General features: G+C 44.7%; 1 protein-coding gene across 1 annotated transcript in view; it reads right to left on the bottom strand.

The window, feature by feature from the left end:
* Window positions 1–22,530, bottom strand: part of B4GALNT3 (beta-1,4-N-acetyl-galactosaminyltransferase 3) — a 154,598-nt gene that overhangs the window by 69,136 nt on the left and 62,932 nt on the right. The window contains exon 2 of the mRNA XM_068277687.1: window positions 22–125. Within this exon, the coding sequence (XP_068133788.1) occupies window positions 22–125 (104 nt within the window). The remainder of the gene's footprint in view (window positions 1–21; window positions 126–22,530) is intronic.

Here is a 22,530-nt window from a genome sequence, read left to right as displayed (position 1 = left end):
TAATAGAAAATGCGTACTCACTGAAAGCTGCTGCTTCTGGGGTTTGTAGAATTCCACATTGGGGTCCACAGCCGGGATATTATTATGTGCTAATGCTTTCCCTAGTTCACTCCAGCTGCTGTACCCTGGTAAACAGACAAAGCAGAAGAATGGTTTTTTGTTATATTTTTCTCTTTTTTAGGCACAAGTATGCTATTTCAATATAGTTGCAGTAAATTTGCTTAACTTAACCACTTCACTACTGAGGGTTTTTTCCCCTTATGGACCAGAGCAATTTTCACCTTTCAGCGCCCCAATAACTTTATCATTACTTATCACAACAAAATGATCTATAGCTTGTTTTTTTTCACCACCAATTAGGCTTTCTTTAGGCAATACATTTTGCTAAGAATTAATTTATTCTAAATGCATTTTAAGGGGAATCATAAGAAAAAAATGGAAAAAAAAATAATTATTTTTTAGTTTTCGGCCATTATAGTTTTAAAATAATACATGCTACCATAATTAAAACTCATATTTTATTTCCCCATTTTTCCTTGTTATTACACCGTTTAAATTCTGCGTCCATCACTATTTACAAGCCCATATTTTCAAAAAATAACCGTAATATACCCTCTTGACATACATATTAAAAAAGTTCAGTCCCTAAAGTAACTATTTATGTATTTTTTTTAATTGTCAGTTTTTTATGCCAAACTTTTATTTTGGTGTTGGAGGTTAGGAGTTAATTTTAAATTATGTGTAGGTCTTTTTTTATTGAAATAAATGTATGTAGGGGTTATTTTACTATTTGGCCACAAGATGTCCTCACACATTTTCTTCCTGACACATACTAATAGTGCAAGAACAATAATGCATGCATGTGTAATTCAGTTTGTTACAATGACTACAGGCATCTCATTGATTCCGGCAATCATTGACACGGGGACTTAGATCAATGAATGGGAACTGTACAATCAGAGAACGCGCATATATAGGCATATATCTGCACCCTGCGATGGGAACAGTCTTCCCACGGGGCGCAGATATACTGCCACAGACGTGACTTCGCCGTCTCCGCTTCGGCTCGCGATCACTTTAAGGTTAGTGCAATGTAAAATATCAACAATGTTAAATTAACAGTATTTTACTGCTTAGTGGCACCACCCAGCACCAAACTGATATGACAGCACTGCAATAAGTACTATAGGTAGGACAACTCACTGTCACAATGCCCGGGGCCCATTCATTTTTTCTCCTGAGTTTTTCACATCTTGGGCCATATGCAATTCACTTTTTCTCCTGAGTTTTCTCCTAGGTGATACTTTTACAACTTGTCATAAAATGCCTTTAAAGTCACCAGCAAGCAAGAAAATACTCAAAATAAATTTGATAGTACTATTTCACCTACTTTTGGGTACTTTTTCAATTGTAAAATGCTGAAAATTTAGTTTACAGAGAAGATGACAATTATCTCCTAGGAGATAACTCAGGTGAAAAAAATAATTGCATATGGCCCATTGTCATAAAATTCCTTTGAAACCACCACCAAGCAAGAAAATACTCAAAATAATTTTGATAGTACTTTTGGGTGCTTTTATTTCAATGGCAAAGTGCTGAAAATTTATTTTAAAGGGAAAATTAAATATTATCTCCTAGGAGAAAAGTTTAGAGAAAAAGGGAATTGCATATGGGCCATGGGACCATATACAATTCAAGGTGCTAAGAAACTTGCAGTGTGTGAGCCTCTTATTACCTGACATTGCTCGGGAATTACTGGCAAATTAAATTGCCGGCTTCTCCTGAGTGACATCTGGGAGAATATAGTCTCAGGTGGACAACAGTATTCGTCTGAGCATTGCTTCTGCTTTACGGGTGATGAAGAGCGAGGTTTTGTGCTGTGTAGCTGTCTTTCAGCACCTCAGCACTACTACCATGGGCGGCGTAGGGCCCGCGGTCGTAGGGGTCGCCGTCGCGACCGGGCCCGGCTCCTGAAGAGGCGAGGGGGCCCGGGGGCTGTGTGTTGCAGGGCCGCGCGCATGTAATGCTGATAGCAACTGATCGCGTGGATGCAGAAACACAGCCCACGCACGCTACCCTCACTGAACTTATTCCAAATGCGGAAGGAACGTCATTGACCTATGACGTCACTTCCGCATTTTGAATACAGTGAGCGCGGGTAGCGTGTAGGGCTGTGACGCTGCAGTTGCCGTGATTTTGAAGCAGAGGCTGGAAAGGCTACAGGCAGCCTATGAGCGCAGGTCTGACACCACTCTATCTGCTCACACTCAGGTCAGTGATCTATCAGTTCACACTGACTGCTCTGGCGTTGTGACCTGTCTTCTCCTGGACTCACTAGTGGCAGATATCCGTGGTGTGCTGCTGACACTGGGCTGCACCCTCCCCACATCATGCAGCAGCATCCCTCCCCTCTGCCAACAAAGCCGCCACATTTACTTTGAGGACCCCGACCATGTCCCCGCCGATCCCCTGGTACTGGCTCAGGCGATCCGCCGCTCCAGCTGCTCAGCCCAGACTGTGGCCATTCGAGTCCCCGGCTCCATCCATCCCCCACCCCGCTCCAGCCAGACCCCTCCCCGGTCCCATGGGGCTCACACTGGGGGGTCGCAGCATCTTCCTCTCCTCCCCCGGACTGGAAGGAGAGCAGCCGCTGGCAGAGCTCAAGGCCAGTACATGTATACTGCCCCTGTTATATACCACTATAGCCCACCCCGTCCCCACCCATTTACTCACCCAGTAAATGTACTCCAATACAGGACCAGCCCTACCTACCAGTACATGTACCCCAATACAGGACCACCCCACCTACCTAGCAGATGTACCCAAATACAGGACCATTCCACCTACCCAGCAGATGTACCCCAATACAGGACCATCCCACCTACCCAGCAGATGTACCCCAATACAGGACCATCCCACCTACCCAGCAGATGTACCCCAATACAGGACCATCCCACCTACTACTCCAATACAGGACCATCCCACCTACCAGTACATGTACCCCAATACAGGACCATCCCACCTACCTAGCAGATGTACCCAAATACAGGACCAGCCAAGCTACCCAGCAGATGTACCCCAATACAGGACCATTCCACCAGGGGTGTTGCAATAGGGGTTGCAGAGGTTGCAACCGCATCGAAACCCTTGGGCCAGAGGGGCCCCGAAGGGCCCTCCCTCAACTGCAGTATTGGTCCTGTGCTCATAATAATCACTTCTATAGATACTTTGAATAGTGTAAATCATGAACAAAGTGTTCCCCATCCCATTCTTGCACCTCTGACACTGTAGTTGCCATTGTCAGGTTTTGGTGCGCCATATCAATTATGTATAGAGTGCTTGGGGGGCCCCATTGTAAAACTTGCATCGGGGCCCACAGCTCCTTAGCTACGCCAGTGACTACTACCTTGCTCCCGTGTAATCCGTGTTTTCTGTGCACCCCGACACATTCCCAACATACACTGCAACTCTTCCACACTTGCCGCTAACTACTGCTCAGAGCTGGGTACCGTGACAATCTCCTGACATCCGCCACTTGCTGCCACTACAGTGCCGGGCAAGCACCAGTGGTGCTCGGATAATTTCTGTGATCACGGAATAGCCATGATTCACAAGCACTTTTTCAGTATTCGACTTCTAAATCCAAATCCGGGATCGATTCTGGATCACGGAAATCGGCCACAGAAATTCGGTGATTGCAAATATTCGGAATGCGGTTATGGCCGTGATCGTGGTGGAAATCCGTGATTAGGACGTGTTTGGGTAGAAATGGGCTGAATTGATATCCATGGGCTAATCAGAGGCCCCCAGCCAGGCCCTAGAAACCAATCATAGGAGGGGAGGCTCTGCCCTCCCCTCCTGTATATAAAGTGGGGGCCATTTCCACAGCTCCGTCCTTGCTAGACTCTGTGGCACTGAGAGGATCATCTCCAGGCCATATTGTACATCAGCGAGAGCGTTTTCAGTCCTTACATTGCCCTTATACTGTATCTTATACTTGTATTCAGCTAACTAGCCTGTGAGTGATTACTTAAGTTAGTTGTAGTCAATGTAGTTGTCAGTGAGAGAGTGTACTGATTGCTGTGCTTAGTGCAGGCAGGCAGGTTCAACTTCACACTGATTCTACTGCTCTATTACTGTATACTTGTTAGCTAGCTAAGCCAGCCAGCCAGTGATCAACTTCAGTTAGTTGCAGTCACTGCCACAGTTGTTCAGTCACTAAGTTTAGTCAGTGACCTTGTACTTTGCTACTAGCGTGCAGCCGGTTAGCTTGCTGTGCGCATAGTGCAGGCAGACCACGGCGCTGTCTACTGATTTTCATGTTCTATTTTACTGTATTCAGTATTTTGTTTGTTTTCTTTTCTGAAATATCAATAAAAGCCCCCTGTTATATTCCATCTGTCCCCAGGCCCCCACACATGTATCGACTGTAAAAAGCAGCACACTTTCTCCAGGAGAGGGAGTGCCATTTCCTCCGCCACTTCTGGGACATGTCCACGGCCAGGGAGAGGACGCTCAGCTGTAGGGGATGCAGCAGAGAGGCGTCCATCAACAGCACAGCCTGTGCCGAGTCAGCCGACACCTGTGTCTTCCATTTTCAGCACCTTGTGGTCATTCAGGTGATAGACTCACAGCCATTGATGGACATGATGACGGAGGAGCAGCCCATCATTTCTTTATCCCAGACCTCCGCTGTGAGCAGCACTCCCAGCAGCAGCAGCCCCACGCTTGCTGTGACATCCACCCATGGATGGGAGCCACAGATGCATGTAATTTTTTGGGCAGCATTATCATGCTGTGGTACCACCAGTGAGGTGCCATGGTCATTATATGCTGCCGCACTGACCGCTTTAGTCCTCATCCTGCTGCCACTGATGTTCTATTTCACTACTAAAGTCTGTGTTCCTGCCGCCAGTGGCCACGGACAACTCTGCTGCCATGTCATTGCTATCGCTGCAAGGAAAAAAAAAACATTTACAAAAACCTCTCTGGGTGTTTTTGTGGCGTCAGCCACTCATCATCCTCCTCTAGTGGTACCATCACCACCAGGTGCCATTGAGATTCACCTTCACCTCTGTGATTGCTTAAAGTGTATTTCCCTGTTTAAACTCACTTACTACCAATTAATAGCCGCATTTAAAGTGTTGATTTAACTAGTATTTTTTTTGTTTAAGTTGTAGCCCCTTTTCACCTTTATAATCTATGAAATTTGGGGGATTGTAGCATGTATGGGGCCTTGCTATTAGCGAAAATGCTTTTCTGTGATCACAGCCATGAACTTCCATGGTTGCCTCTTTCCGGGTCGAATTCGTGAGTCCACTTCAAATCCAGAAATGAATCACGGAATTTCCAAAAAAAATTTCAATCACAGCTGAATAGTCGAATCCGTGATTGGAGGGTATCCGAGAATCACTGCCAGGCACCCAGGCACTCTCCTGATGTCTTCTATACACCTCTTTCTTCTTCTTTTTTTCACCAGTCATCTTGCTTGAAGATTTGCACCCTAATTGGCATGCCCCATCGGTACTACTGCTTCACTACAGTATTGAACATCCCGGCACTCTTCCATCGCCTTAAACTTCATGCCAGGTTCCTCTGACACCATCGCTCACACCTGCAATTGCGCTGATTCGCCGAGGCCTCTGCCTCTACTCCGCACCACTCTTCAGTACCATGTCAGAAAGGGGCCCTGGCAAAAATCATCTGAGGAGAATTCTTGATGGTCCACCTAATATGCCAATGGGAAGCTTTGAAGATGCTTTTTTGCTAGAGTCCTGTCTTTTATAGTACTGAAGAGTGGTGGGGTGGGAAGCTACAGTGCCAGGGTAGCCAGGAATATACTGGCGGACGTTGGAAGAACACTAGGGGTGTTGTAGTGGCAATGAGCAGCAGACATCGGGAGTGTGTCGGGGTGCCTGACAACTGTAGCGGCAGCTAATTCAGCAGAAGTACCGATAGGGAGTACTGGCCGGGGCAATTCTTCAAGCAAGATGACAGATTAAAAAAAAACTTTTTTATAATTTATTTTTTTACTTTACAATAAATAGTTAAAGGTTCAAAAGGGACCCTCTATACCTATTTATCTGGGAAGAGTAAGACTTCAGGGGGCCTCCTTATTAAAGGGGTTCCCAGATTCTAAACTAAGGCCCTCAAACCTAAACAAATTTGATTTTAAACTAAAAACTTTATTGTGCATTATTCATTTTAAGGGCTGTGGGGTCAGAACAAAAATCATCCAACTCTTCATTCAGTTTATGAAACCACCAAGTCCGATTCCAGGTACCCAAAAAATTGCTCCAACTCCAACTCCTTGCCTCGACTCCACAGCCCTGATTCATTTTATATAATTGTCTCTTAAATTCTAATGAAAAAAACCTGTGCCTGCTCTAGGGTTTTCAACAGTAATTCTAAGAACGGTAATTTCACAGCACATCAAATAATTAGCTTTATATTTTACCTTTTAAATTTTTTTTTTTTTTTGAAAAGTGATCAGATTGCATTTTTTAAGTATTTTTGCATTCAGGGGCATAGCAATAGGCATAGCAGCCATAGCAGTTGCTATGGAGCCCTTTATCATAGAGGGCCCAGGTGGTACTTAAAGAGAATCTGTATTGTTAAAATCGCACAAAAGTAAACATACCAGTGCGTTAGGGGACATCTCCTATTACCCTCTGTCACAATTTCGCCGCTCCTCGCCGCATTAAAAGTGGTTAAAAACAGTTTTAAAAAGTTTGTTTATAAACAAACAAAATGGCCACCAAAACAGGAAGTAGGTTGATGTACAGTATGTCCACACATAGAAAATACATCCATACACAAGCAGGCTGTATACACCCTTCCTTTTGAATCTCAAGAGATCATTTGTGTGTTTCTTTCCCCCTGCAGCTATCTTCCACTGAAGTGTCAGGCTGTTTCTTCCTGCAGAGTGCAGACAGCTCTGCCTGTATGTAATTCCTCAGTATGTGAAAGCCCAGCCAGCTCAGAGGAGGATTTATCCAGCTTGTAAAAGATAAGAGAGAAGAGAGAAGCTGCCCTGATCTAAATAATACACAGGCAGTGTGCAGAGAGGGGCCTGGAGGGGGAGATGCATTACAGAACCACAACACTGAAGAACTTGGCAGCCTTCCAGACACAGGCTGACAAGTCTGACAAGAGAGAGATAAGTTGATTTATTACAGAGATGGTGATAGTAGAATGTGCTGCAGTAAGCCAGAACACATTAGAATAGCTTTTGAAACTTGTAGGATGATAAAAAACAGGATGCAATTTTTGTTACGGAGTCTCTTTAAAGGAATACTATCGACTCAGGGCTTGTTTCCACTGTAGCGGTGCGGAATCGCCTGGATTCCACCGCAGAAGAAATCGCATGCAGGTGCGTTTTTTTACGCGTTATTTTACGCGATTACGCATGCGATTTCGCATAGGTTAGGCTATGTGCGTTTTTAACCATGTCACTGCCTGTGTTAATTTACATTGGTTCCTATGCGGAATCGCATGCGTAATCGCGTAAAATAACGCGTAAAAAAACGCATGCGATTTCCCTATTAAATACATTAGCGGCGATTCGCATGCATTCCACTAGCAGGCGAATTCGTTGGCTCTTTTGTGCGTTTTTTCACCGCTCATAAAAACGCACCACGCAAACGCTACAGTGGAAACAGGTCCATTCACTTGCATTACATGTGCGAATCTGCATGCGTTGGACGCATGCAGATTCGCGATAGTGGAAACGAGCCCTCACATATTTTTTTCAATTGACACAGGAATTGTTTGGGAAGTGCTGCTAAGTACTGGTGTATACATTTTAGTAGCAACTTCATTGTTTACTGTTAGCAAAATACTTTCAAACTTTACTGACGCCAAAACTGATCGCTGACTGAGCCATGAGGAGAGGGGAAATTCCCCTCACACTTGATCAGTTAACTCTGTGTGTAACTCTGTATGTGACAGAGAGAACAGCTGCAGCTCCTGTGTCCTGTGTTTCTGACTGAAGTGTCTGAAGAGAGCAGAGGAAATGTAACTAATTGTCACAGCTTTTCATACTGTTTTTGCTTTCAGAGTTTGATATTTGCTTTCTGTAGTCTGATATGCAACTCTGGCTGTGCATTGAAGCAGACACCCCTTCTGCAATTGATTTGTCCCAATATAGCTAAATCCTACCCTCAATAAATTACAGTTTTTGCCTCTGATATTTAACATGAAAAGTAGGAAAATGTTTACACAGCTACTTAGACATTATTTGCACACTGTCATTTTAGAACACTTGGGTATCGATAGTATTCCTTTAATGTATTCACCATGAACTTTCCTGTGTTTCTCCACCTTCTGACTTTGTCTCAGTGCCCATGAACTATGTGCAGTGTAGATTGCATGAGAATGTAAATTACCCAATTAACTCATATCCATAGAGTAGGGGCAGGTGGCGTTGCTCAAGAGTGCCTCCATCTAAAGGCCCCATGAAAGTTTTGCTATGGGGCCCCATGATCTCTAGCTACGCCACTGTTCGCAGACTTTGTGCCTGTCGCCTTAAAGTTCAGTATAGATGAGGTTTCCGGTCCATAAATGAAAACACGGTACTGCACCATACTGGATGCTTGATTCACCAAACTGAAAAGAGCTAAACCTGTGTAAGCAGATGCAATGCCCCTCTCATATCCAGGGCCGAGCCTGGGCGGGTGCTGCGGGTGCAAGGCACCCAGGCGCCTGCCTCTGAGAGGCGCCGCCCGGCCGCCGCTCTCCCCCTGTGGCCGCCGCTTGCTCGCTCCCTCCCTCCCTCTAGCCGCCGGCGCCGCGTCAGACCTCGATCAGGCGGGCGGGCGCTAGGACCTAGCACGCCGCACTGATATGCGGAAGTGACATCACTTCCGCATATAGAGCGGGTGCACCTGGCGCCTTCTTACTGGTCGGGTCGCCCGCTGATTGAGGTCTGAAGCTGCTGCAAGGTGAGGAGGGAGCGGCGGCGGCGGCAGAGGCAGCAGCGGCGGGAGGGGAGGGTTGGGTGCGCTCCTGTCACTACCTAAACGGGGACCCTATACCCCCTGGCTACCTATCCTGGGCACATATTACCCCCTGGCTACCTATCCTGGGCACATATTACCCCCTGGCTACCTATCCTGGGCACATATTACCCCCTGGCTACCTATCCTGGGCACATATTACCCTCTTGCTACCTATCCTGGGCACATATTACCCCCTGGCTACCTATCCTGGGCACATATTACCCTCTGGCTACCTATCCTGGGCACATATTACCCCCTGGCTACCTATCCTGGGCACATATTACCCCCTGACTACCTATCCTGGGCACATATTACCCCCTGGCTACCTATCCTGGGCACATATTACCCCCTGGCTACCTATCCTGGGCACATATTACCCCCTGGCTACCTATCCTGGGCACATATTACCCTCTGGCTACCTATCCTGGGCACATATTACCCCCTGGCTACCTATCCTGGGCACATATTACCCCCTAGCTACCTATCCTGGGCACATAATACCCCCTGGCTACCTATCCTGGGCACATAATACCCCCTGGCTACCTATCCCGGGCACATATACCCCCTGGCTACCTATCCCGGGCACATATGCCCCCTGGCTACCTATCCCGGGCACATATGCCCCCTGGCTACCTATCCCGGGCACATATACCCCCTGGCTACCTATCCCGGGCACATATACCCCCTGGCTACCTATCCCGGGCACATATACCCCCTGGCTACCTATCCCGGGCACATATACCCCCTGGCTACCTATCCCGGGCACATATACCCCCTGGCTACCTATCCCGGGCACATATACCCCCTGGCTACCTATCCCGGGCACATATACCCCCTGGCTACCTATCCCGGGCACATATACCCCCTGGCTACATATCCTGGGGACACTGGCTGTTTGTCATTATGTGCATTTGCTGGTGAAAAGCAGTCTCTTGTTATGTGAATTTGCTGGTGAAAAGCAGTCTCTTGTTATGTGCATTTGCTGGTGAAAAGCAGTCTCTTGTTATGTGCATTTGCTGGTGAAAAGCAGTCTCTTGTTATGTGCATTTGCTGGTGAAAAGCAGTCTCTTGTTATGTGCATTTGCTGGTGAAAAGCAGTCTCTTGTTATGTGCATTTGCTGGTGAAAAGCAGTCTCTTGTTATGTGCATTTGCTGGTGAAAAGCAGTCTCTTGTTATGTGCATTTGCTGGTGAAAAGCAGTCTCTTGTTATGTGCATTTGCTGGTGAAAAGCAGTCTCTCGTCATGTGCATTTACATGGGGAAAAGCTGTCTCTTATGTGCATTTAGTGGGGAATTTTTGTCAGTAAAAATAATCTTTTGTCAGTAAATTTTTAGGTATTTGTCAGTAAAAAATAACGTGAAAGGTTGGCAACACTGGCAGGCTGTATGGCGCAACGGGAAAGATACAGGCAGCCCACCTTGGGCTTGGCAGGGGGGAGGAGCCGACGTCAGCGAGCGAGAGTAGGGTGGCCGCAGGCAGCCATAAATACGCAGTGTGTGACTGCGTCGCACTCGCAGAGCCTCTCAGCCTGAGTCAGTCCAGAGACTAGCAGACTGTCACTCGCAGGAAGCCAAAGCCAGCCAGGAGCAAGCCCATGGAAGAGGGGTAGGAATGGGGTATCACATGCATGCGTAAAGAGGTGGAAGGTGTGGGTGTGATTAGGAAGGACATGGGTGTGGTTATGTGGTTGGGCGTGGTTAATTTAACCACTCCCATAGGCGCCAGAGAAAATCTTGCACCCAGGTGCCAGGCACCCCAGGCTCACCCCTGCTCATATCACTCCTTATCTGTTACCATCTGTGTGTACAGGCTCAGCTACCGCATTACTGCACAGTGCACAACAGGAGTATTCAAGGTCCTGAATATGCTGTACCATTAGTACATCATGTTCTGCATCCAACAAAGCTTCATTAGAATCTAAACTATAAAAAAGCATGGGGCCCCCACTCCAAGCTATTCAAGGGGCTGGTTATTTGCTGATGAGCAGAAGGAGTCCTAGCAAGCATGCAGGTCTCTCTCTGCTCTGTCTGCCAATCTACCATTCCCCTATACCTTTTCAGCATTTTCAATTGACATTTGTCTTTTAATTGGATGGGGTTATTATTGGGTGGATTATGTTAGATGGATTTAGCTAAGACACAGAAGGGAGATAGGGCTTTACATTGGGGGGAGGGGTTATTTAATGCAGGATAATGTCATAGTTACATATCTCCCTGACCGGATTAAGGCATCTCCTTCTCACACCAATCAATCGTAAGGAAAGCATCCAGGTCCTCTTTTAGATCAAGTGTAGAATTTGCCATAACTGCTTCCTAGGGTCAGATATTTCACATTTTAACCAATCTAAAGGTGATCACACACGATACAATAAAATGATCCAATTTTACAGCAATTCGATAAAAACGATTAGTTGAACAGTGTAGAACAATTGAAAGCTTTTTTTTCATTCAGTTGAGAAATCTGATCTAATTTCCTGTTTTTCTGATTAATTTATATGTAAATTGAATGGTGTAGGGTAGATTAATAATTTCTTGATGTACAGACCCAAGCATTGTTTTTCTAGTTTTCAATCATTTTTTATCATAACTATTGGAATACAAGTCGACCTGGTGATAAGTCGACTCCAATATTCAAGCATGGTAAGCTGGAATTTTTTATTGACTCAAGTGTAAGTCTATCCAGCAAAGCTAATGGCGGCACTTGGGGCTCAGGCGGGGTTAATGAATGTACTGCATGCAGTGTTGCAGCCATTAATCCCTCGTGTCCCTTAAGTGCAGCCAATACCTCCTCCAGGCCCCCCAAGTGCTGCAATTATTCACCCCCTTTTATGCAACCCAATATTTCCCCCTGCCCCTTTCCTTGTTAATTGTTGTGGCCAGGACTTTCAGACCTGTTTTTTTCTTGGCATTTCCTTTCATCAAAGTATTTTTTACCACTGGGTAAATTGCTGCAGATGGGAATGTCACTAATAGTACACACATTACTCAGTGAGCTCAGTGTTATTTACCCGTGACTCGTGTATAAGTCGACCCCTATACCTTTCACGAAGTGAATCAGACCTACATTTCTAGACTTACAGGGAGTGCAGAATTATTAGGCAAGTGGTATTTTTGAGGAATAATTTTATTATTGAACAACAACCATGTTCTCAATGAACCCAAAAAACTCATTAATATCAAAGCTGAATATTTTTGAAAGTAGTTTTTAGTTTGTTTTTAGTTTTAGCTATTTTAGGGGGATATCTGTGTGTGCAGGTGACTATTACTGTGCATAATTATTAGGCAACTTAACAAAAAACAAATATATACCCATTTCAATTATTTATTTTTACCAGTGAAACCAATATAACATCTCAACATTCACAAATATACATTTCTGACATTCAAAAACAAAACAAATCAGTGACCAATATAGCCACCTTTCTTTGCAAGGACACTCAAAAAAGCCTGCCATCCATAGATTCTGTCAGTGTTTTGATCTGTTCACCATCAACATTGCGTGCAGCAGCAACCACAGCCTCCCAGACACTGTTCAGAGAGGTGTACTGATTTCCCTCCTTGTAAATCTCACATTTTATGATGGACCACAGGTTCTCAATAGGGTTCAGATCTGGTGAACAAGGAGGCCATGTCATTAGTTTTTCTTCTTTTATACCCTTTCTTGCCAGCCATGCTGTGGAGTACTTGGACGCGTGTGATGGAGCATTGTCCTGCATGAAAATCATGTTTTTCTTGAAGGATGCAGACTACTTCCCGTACCACTGTTTGAAGAAGGTCTCTTCCAGAAACTGGCAGTAGGACTGGGAGTTGAGCTTGACTCCATCCTTAACCCGAAAAGGCCCCACAAGCTCATCTTTGATGATACCAGCCCAAACCAGTACTCCACCTCCACCTTGCTGGCGTCTGAGTTGGACTGGGGCTCTCTGCCCTTTACCAATCCAGCCACGGGCCCATCCATCTGGCCCATCAAGACTCACTCTCATTTCATCAGTCCATAAAACCTTAGAAAAATCAGTCTTGAGATATTTCTTGGCCCAGTCTTGACGTTTCAGCTTGTGTGTCTTGTTCAGTGGTGGTCGTCTTTCAGCCTTTCTTACCTTGGCCATGTCTCTGAGTATTGCACACCTTGTGCTTTTGGGCACTCCAGTGATGTTGCAGCTCTGAAATACGGCCAAACTGGTGGCAAGTGGCATCTTGGCAGCTGCACGCTTGACTTGTCTCAGTTCATGGGCAGTTATTTTGCGCCTTGGTTTTTCCACATGCTTCTTGTGACCCTGTTGACTATTTTGAATGAAACGATTGATTGTTCGATGATCACACTTCAGAAGCTTTGCAATTTTAAGAGTGCTGCATCCTTTTGCAAGATATTTCATTATTTTTGACTTTTCTGAGCCTGTCAAGTCCTTCTTTTGACCCATTTTGCCAAAGGAAAGGAAGTTGCCTAATAATTATGCACGCCTGATATAGGGTGTGGATGTCATTAGACCACACCCCTTCTCATTAAAGAGATGCACATCACCTAATATGCTTAATTGGTAGTAGGTTTTCGAGCCTATACAGCTTGGAGTAAGACAACATGCATAAAGAGGATGATGTGGTCAAAATACTCATTTGCCTAATAATTCTGCACTCCCTGTATACTGGAGTATATACAGTATGTGTGTGTGTGTAGCTACACTGATGATTGCATAACATTGTAAGTCCACCCAGGATTCTTCCATAGTAGAGTGGTTGCATATAACAAATGGAGCACATAACTCAGTCCATTCACAAGAGAAATGAACAATTTAGCCGTACATGTGGCCCATGGTTTGAGTTCTCTGAATCAGACGTTGATGAAGTGTCTGAGCTTAGCAAGTTGTTTATTTTCAGGGTTCCTCAATTGGTGCTGCATTCAGGTCCTTTCTACTGTTTCTTTCCCTATTTTCTTCCCTTTTCTTCTTTTTATCTATTTGTCTTCTTTCTGTGTTCACGTTACAGGTACTCATATGTGCTCTCTTGGTATTGGTACAGTAACAGCTCAGGTTTTAGCTTATGTGGGCTACCTAGATGGTTAGTAGGCTAGAGATCTGGGTTGCTAGGTCCCTTCGGGACCTGGGATCTCCTGTTTCAAACAATAGTCACTTCCAGGTTGGGAGTGTTTAGAGGCCACATGGGGGCAGCCAGATGAAGAAGTTAAAAAGGGCACATGCGACAAGTGGACTAATTGGGCGCCACCATAGGCGCCAATGTATAATATGGGTATTTGGGTGCCGGAGCGGAAATTTGGGTGCCTGGTAAATAACGGGCGGTGGTACAGGGCCTGCCATATATTGGCTTTTTTTTCAGAAGTGAGTGCAGGGAGAAGAGGTTAGGTAAAGGGCCCATTTTCATTAGCAGTGAATGTGATGATCACATAGCATTGCACCGCCGATAGTAGAAACTAGGGAGCTAGTGTGAGGGGGTTTAGGCACGTAGTTTGTGTGCGTGTGTGTGTGTGTGTGTGTGTGTGTGTGTGGGGGGGGGTTGGGAGATTTTAACGGTTAGGTGTTAGGTAGGTAGTTTGTGCGGGGGTTAGGGGTTAGGCATCAGGGGGGAGAGGGTTATGTTTGAGATTGTGTGAGATTGAGCTATGTTATTTTTGGAAATTTTAGTTAGCTGTGTCGCAGTGTTCCTAAGCTGCCACACTGGATCGCTGCTCCTTTTTATGAAGATATGTACCTAATGCACTTGCTGACACAATGTTTTTTCTTTTTTGTGTTGTCTTCTGTATTTTGAAATTTGTTCTTTGTAAATAAAGAATCTTTAATATTAGATCATTCATAAGTCATCTCTTTTCCAGCCTAAGAAAGCCCATTTTGTCCAACCTTTCCTGGTAAAAGAGACCTCCCATCCCTCTGATTACATTTAGTTGCCCGCCTTGGTTCCTGTTCTAGAATATCAATATCCTTCATACAGTGTGGTGCCCAAAACTGCATCCCATTCTCCAGATGTGGCCTCACAAGTGATTTACATTATGAGAGTAGTGTACTAGCATCTGGTGATTTTATTTTGCATTTTGTGCATCCCAGAATTTTATTTGCCTTAGCTAGTTACTGCTGCTTGGCATTGAATATGGTTATGGCCCCCAAGTCCTTCTCCAAGTCTGATGTTACATCCAAGTCAGTCTCAGCTACATTCCATTTAGTTTACATGGTGTTATGTCTTGGCATGTCGAAGATGCATTATCTTACATTTATTAACATTAAATTTCATCTGCCCTATGACTCACTATATAGCAAAGCTTTCAAGATCCAATTTAGGTGCAAGATTTCCCTACTGTAGAGACTGTAACCAACTGAAAAATCTTTCCAGTTTTCCAAAAACCCAAAGCCTTCCCTTACTACATCAACTTTCCAGCCACTTGTTTAAAGAGGAACGCCAGTGAAAATAATGTAGTAAAAAAAAGTGCTTCATTTTTTACCATAATTATGTATAAATGATTTAGTCAGTGTTTGCCCATTGTAAAATCTTTCCTCTCTCCGATTTACATTCTGACATTTATTACATGGTGACATTATTACTGTGGGCAGGTTATGTAGCTGCTTCTAGCTGTTCTGGCTGTTACAGACAGCTGTAAACAGCCATTTCCTGTCTGTGAACATTGTTACATTGTGGCAGTTTGCCCAGAGTACCGCGGTACTCAGAGCTTCTTGTGGGAGGGGTTTCAGCACAAAATCAGTCATACAGCGCCCCCTGATGGTCTGTTTGTGAAAATCATTATATTTCTCATGTAAAAGTGGGTATCAGCTACTGATTGGGATAAAGTTCAATTCTAGGTTGGAGTTTCTCTTTAAAGAGGAGCTTTAACCCAGGATTGAACTTCATCCCAATCAGTAGCCGATACCCCATTTTCCATGAGCAATCTTTACCTTTTCTTGAATAGATCATCAGGGGGTTTGTGTGGCTAATATTGTGATGAAACCCCTCTCGCAGCGTGATGTCATGGCCATGGTCCTGATAGTTTGCTGACTGTAAACCTTGTTACATTGTGGGAAATACCGTATTTTTCCAACTGGCAAGAAAGCAGTATCTCCCTCTGTGCATAGAACTCTCAGTAAACAAACATTCCATACAGATCACCTGGCAGAACTAAGATGTCACCAGTGATACATTTCTGACTGTAAATCAGGGAGAGGAAATATTCTACAATGGGCAAACACTGACTAAATAATCTCTAAATGAATATTGTTAAAAATAAGCAATTTTATTCATTATGTCATTTTAACTACAGTTCTTCTTCAAGGAGCCGAAGCTTGGGTCAAAAAGGAAATACTTACCTAAGAAGAAAGACGCCCCTGGATCCTATAGGGGCTTCCTACGGCATCCTCTGGTCCCCTATTGTCACTTACGGACCCTCTAAAGATTTCCAACAAGGACTCGTCGGAAATGTGATCAGTGCCACACTCCTCTTTAAGCACAAACTCAGCTGAGCGTGTGAGTCAAGCCGCACCTGAGCAGTAACCCGAAACCGGTTGGCATGGCTGTACTCGTGTTTGAAGAGGAGAGTGTCCTAGATCTTCTGAAGGGTCCCAGCAAACAGTGGCAGGAGAGAGGACTACCCAGGAAGCCTCTATAGCAGGGGTCTCAAACTCGCGGCCCGCGGGCCATTTGCGGCTCTCGATACAATATTTTGTGGCCCTCGCCGGCAAAAGCTTCCTTATAGTTCGCTTCAGTGCTCCCAAGTAATCCACCACATCCCCGCCGCTAAACGAGGGCTGCAGAGCCCGCAAATCGCCCGGGGGGCAATCCGCCGGCATTTCCTGGAAGGGGCAGAGCTTTCAGCTTCAGCTCTGCCCCTCCTGACGTCAATCGCCGCACGGATCGCCGCCTTTCCCCGCCCCTCTCTGTGAAGGAAAAGTGAGAGGGGCAGGCAGAGGCGGCGATGCGCCGCGATTGTGAAAATCCTTATGCGGCCCAGCCTCATCCTGACTTTGCCTCCTGCCACCCCAGGTAAATTGAGTTTGAGACCCCTGCTCTATAGGATCCGGAGGCTTCCCTCTTAGGGATTTAGTATTTCTTTTTTTAATTAACATAACTAATGTAACTTAATGACAGTAAGTTTGTTTAGGCTGAAGTTCCCCTTTAAGCACATGGCACTGGAAGTCCTCCTCAGGCCCACCCAAAAATCTGTCTACGCAATCCACTATGAGCTGAACCTGAGCACTCCTTGTAACCAATAGAAGTGAGTTATGAGAAAGAAACTGCTAAGATATTGGAGGGGGGAGGTTGTGATCTCACCCTCCAATTCCTATTCCCTTTCTCAAAGATTACCATTCAGCCCTCAGGCTATTCTGAAGGGATTAAACACTGCAAACAAAGTAAAGTTTTGGATTGGTTGAGGTGTCTGCACACAATACAATTTTGATTGTTCGTATAATCAATACAATCCCTGATCTGAGGAAGCATAACAAATCTATGAAACGTGTAGTCATTACTGTGTGTAATAAATAACTTTTTCATTTAGTTGATCTACGACTAGCTCTTTCTTCTGGAGAGGTAGGGTACCATCTTGCTCTTCTTTCCATTGATTTTTTTATTAATTTTAAATTTTTTTATATTTTTGGGCGCCTCCTCCCACCAGATATTATCCCTTACACCTTAGTTTAAAGGTTGTAATTTTAGTCCCCCCCCCCCCCCCCCCCGTCTGAGAGTTTGCCCGTATACCAACTCCAAGCACCGAGAAGCTGACATTCTTGGAGAGCAACCACCAGGGGTGGAGTGGAGGTGGCAATCTTCAAGCCTTATAAGTGGTTGCGTTTCCTAGCAACCAAAAAAGTGAGAATAACATCTAACGCTGACTCACTCAGCAAGGTGTTTTTCGCAGTTTGCATTATTGGCTACCGGTCTCTCTTGTTCCCTTTGTCTTTCCAGTCTCCTGGAAACTCCAGGACAACCCAGCAAGCCTTTAATGTAAAGTACTCTTTTCATATTTATTGCTTTCTAGCTATTTGAAGATAGATAGTTTGTCTATGTAATTAGGCGTAGTATTATACACGCATTACATTTCTGGAGAGATGTATGCAATAAACAGAATCCAAATAGGTCACAATATATTTATGTATATACATACATATATCATCAGGGCTTAGCGAGTCAAGACAAGTTGTGGATTGACGTCTTTATAGAATAGTAATAATGGGCGGCGAGCAATGCAATTAAGGCACATCAGTGATCACTACAAATGTCTGACATATTTATGTGCAGGTAGGATCCGTTTGTCCCGTCGGCAATGAAGAAAAGTCTGCAATCACCTTCTTTTGTACACCTGGTATGAATGTTCCCCAAAACAACCATTCATGCTCAATTCGGGAGTAAGTTTATCCCTGTGATGATCTGCCTGTTGTCCTATAGAGAGGGTGGGATAGAGAAAGAGCAAGATATGTTCAGCTGCAGCTTGTAACATGGGCTACAAGAGTATGCTGTAACTTAGCAAATCATGGTTTCCCCATGTTACATTATGTGAGGTCCACTCTAGACCACCAGGGAAACTATTTTGGAGGTGAAACCCTAGATCACCAGGGAAGCCATATGAAGGGAAAAGAAAGCACTAGACGCCAAGGAAATGTATAGGGGATAAAGTGGTGTCACTAGAAACCAGAGAACAGATTAAGGGTGGGAGGGGGACCACTAGACACCAGGGAACTACATAGGGGAGGGGCGTCACTAATCACACACGCCTGATCTCTTCAAATGACAGATCGTCAGACCCACCAGCGGGGCGGCCGTTCTGCCGACAGTTTCCCCGTGTGTACAGTCTGTCGGCAGGCTGATAAGGCTGGTTTTGACCGATCCGCTGAGTACACTTGGTGTGCACCAGCCTCTCTGAATAATTTATTAATGAGTATTTAAAAAAAACAAAAAACAATAATTTTTTAATGAATATATTATTTTCCCAACAGTTTTCTCCTAACTAGCAAATTGGACCCCATAGCAATGACAATAAAGGGTAAGGTATAAAGTCGGGTTCACATGACAGGACAATCTTGATACAACCCATTAAAAGTTCTTGATTGTTGCTTATGGTTTTTTTTTATGTATATTCTGGTTAGCCACATGCATATACTCTACAGGTCTGCCAAACACATGTCAAAAAGTTGAATACCTACTCTTATTTCAGTTTATATAACTTTATAAGAACAATTGAAAGAATGATTGTTGACTTGAGAATGAATAGACAAAGTTTGACCCGGTACATGAAGCTTTTGCACTGCTGGAGTTATGTAGCCAGTAATGACATTTCCCACGCAGGGGACATTAGGTCAGCAATGTACAAGGAGCTAATGACTTATGTTAGGCATCAATCGCAAATTACTGTTTTGTTTATTATCAATAAAAAAAAACCAATTAAACATTTTGTTTATTATCAAATGAAAAAAACCCAAAAACATTGAAACAGTGAAAGTGATGCTGACAAGAAATCACTGGTTTGAACAGCTTATTGACAGCAATTTTGCTGCAAACGTTCATGTGTAGGGAGGGAAAAAATAGTTTGAGATGCGCACCAAAAGGATAGCAGCCCAAAACAGTGGACCGTAGCTGCCATTCAGCTCTTTAGCTGCCATGATTTTTCCTATGTCTGTTACGTTTTAATGGATTCATAAAAGTAAAGTGATTTTACTGAATTAATAACAAGAAGTGATTTTACTGAGGTGGAGCAGATCTCAAACTTTTGTTGTATTCTGAAGATCCTGGTGGTACCTGGGAAAGGGTTTTTGCACACCTCCTCGTTTGAAGGTTGGCCAATATATGCATCTCCACAACTTAGGGTACTTATACATGTGTATGGAGTGACAGTCACTTAGTGATTAAAACACATGTGGCCTCCGTTCTTCGCTAAAAGGTGCATGCTCTGTTTACTCCCTGTGCCCTATTTGTGTGCGCACTAACCCACAGCTGTGTGCAGGAGCCTTGACTGGGAGCGTCCTGGGCATGTGCGGCTACATATGTTTCTGAACCGTGCATACCCAGAAGCAAGAATGAAGATAGCGTGCGGAGTGGTCAAATGGCTCACATTAGAGCTTTGAAGGGGGGGGGGGGGGGCATAGCTCCAACACAGATGGGAGACCAGTGAAGCTTAGATGCCACAGAGTTTATGGGGGATTGAAGAAGCTCCAGGTATGGCCACCTCATACATTTTGACTGTGTTCAGGTACCCTTTAAGCTTCAAATCACTATTTGCCACTTAACACCCAGGGTTGTGCAGGAACACACTACGGGTTCAGGGGCAAACCCAGGATTTTCAAGGGGGTATTCCTGTAAGGTCTCCCTCAGCCACCCACAATACAGTATAATAATATGGTAGGACATCATGCTGGGTACACATAATGCAATTTCCCATCCGACTGACAGAATCTGTCAAATATTTTCTAAATGTCTGATCTGCTCCCGATCGACAATGGGATTGATCAGGAGCAGTTTGGATACAGATAATAATGAGGACAGCTGATGTTTGCACAGGGCTGTGCTCATACCTGATTCTGTTAAGTTCTCTAGAGCTGCTCAATGCTCTGTACACACACTGCAGCTCCATCCAAAGTCAACTGTAGCAGGGAAAGGAAGGGGCCAGGATGCCTGCAGATATTCTCGTGTTTCGACTTGCGCCTACCCCCAGACACTGCACCGGCCCTGGTCTGACGGGGGATTCTGGGCAGCTGTAAGCCCCCCCCCCCCCCCTGCGTTTGCCTATGGGGTTTGTACTCAGAGCTGGAGTTCTGTACAGGTAAAGAGATACCTCAGATCTAAGCTAGCTCTTATGAATCAGCGTTAATCTGCCTACCGATGCTTCTGTCAACCACATCAAAACAAAGCTGTCCTGTCCTGTAAAAAAAAAATACAATAAAAAACCCAAAACAGTATGTAGGCTGGCTAGGTAGACTGGCAATCAAAGTACAGTTATTTGTTAATACACCTTCAAAATCACAAAAACTAGTCTGGACATAGCAAGACTTAAAAGTTTTACAAGCTTGTCATTCATGTGGTTAATAGAGAGATTTATTGCTCACTGTAATTTCCTATAGAAAACCATGTGCAGCAGAAAATCAATAGGAATAAGTGATTTAGCAGCAATTTGTCACTGCCGTTTTCAGGCTCATGTAACTCTGACTTTAGTAAGTGTGTGTGTCAAATGAGACTTCTGCTCTTTAAAATAAACTGTTAACATTTGTTTATATGCAGGGCCGGCCTTAGGTTTCACGGCGCCCTGAGCAAAACCTAATCTTTGTGCCCCCCTTCATCCTCTTCGCGCGTGCGCACACACAAGCCCATATGTAATTTCCCTTTTCTCCTAATATATCTTCTAGGACAGTGGTTCCAACATTTTTGATGTCGTGACACATCACGTCAAATGCTCAGATCTCCGTGACACGTCACATATGTATAATAGAATAAATACTATTATGGATGGAAAGAGTGCATTATCCTGAATATACTTAAAACTTAAAAATAAAGGCTAGAACCTCTCAATATAGCCGTTATAGCCGCAGTGCGCCCACTACCCCCCCCCCCCCCCCCCAAAAAAAAAAACGCCCTCAGACTCAGTATAGCCAGGTATAGGTGCACCCAGTATAGGATCTCATGTGTAGGTGCCCTCAATATAGATTGCCAAGTATAGGTGCCCCCAGTATAGGAAGTCAGTTGAAGGTCTTCATTGCCCCCATAGGTAGCCAGGCGTAGGTGCCTCCAGCGTAGGTAGCTCGGTGTTGGTGCCCTCAGTAAAGGTAGCCAGCTATAGGTGCCCCCAGTATAGGAAATCAGGTGTAGGTGCCCTCAGTATATGTAACCAGCTATAGGCGCCCCCTTGGAAGCCGGCGCCCTAAGCGGCCGCTCCGGTCAAAGGCCGGCTATGGTTATATGATGTGACATAAAGCAGCCTAGATAAGGAAGTTACCACCAAGCTCTGTGTGCGGGGCTGCTGGTGCTTGGCTCAGCATCATCACGCTGCTTGGGCTGCGAGGTGTCAGAGCAAAACATCAGAGAAGATCAAGCCTGTGCTGCAGGAAGTGGCTGACACAGAGGCAATCAAGTACTTTAAAAGTGACTTATTTACCATCATCTTCTAACACATGAGCTTCTACAAATAACCCAGGCTCTATTGTTAGATACTGCGCAAAGCAGGTAAAAAAAGGGAGCCGGAGGCGCCCTGTTAAAGACAGCACCGTCATAGATGGCTATGTTAAAAGCCACGATAAGTGGCTAAGGACTTTTTGGGAGCCCCATAGGTGCTAATGCAAAATATGGGCTATGGGGCACCAAAAGCAGAAATGTGGGCTCCCGGCCTGTGCAACGGAAATTTTTCATTTTAAGAATTATCGTTTTGAAAGTTATCATTTTCAAATTCTTTTCGAGAAATACTATTTTGTAAATTATCGTTTTAACATTTATTGTTTTAGAAATTAATTGTTTTTTATATTTCCGTTATTTGCAGAGGAGGAAGGGGGGTTTTTAAGGTTAGGTGTCAGAAAATTGAGTTTTAGGGTTAGGTGTCAGGAAGGGAGTTCTTAGGGTTAGGAGT

Source organism: Hyperolius riggenbachi, chromosome 3, assembly GCF_040937935.1.
Source record: "Hyperolius riggenbachi isolate aHypRig1 chromosome 3, aHypRig1.pri, whole genome shotgun sequence".
In the NCBI taxonomy this organism is placed as follows: Eukaryota; Metazoa; Chordata; class Amphibia; order Anura; family Hyperoliidae; genus Hyperolius; species Hyperolius riggenbachi.
Note: the sequence above shows the minus strand (reverse complement) of the source record. Positions and strands in the feature narration are given on the sequence as shown.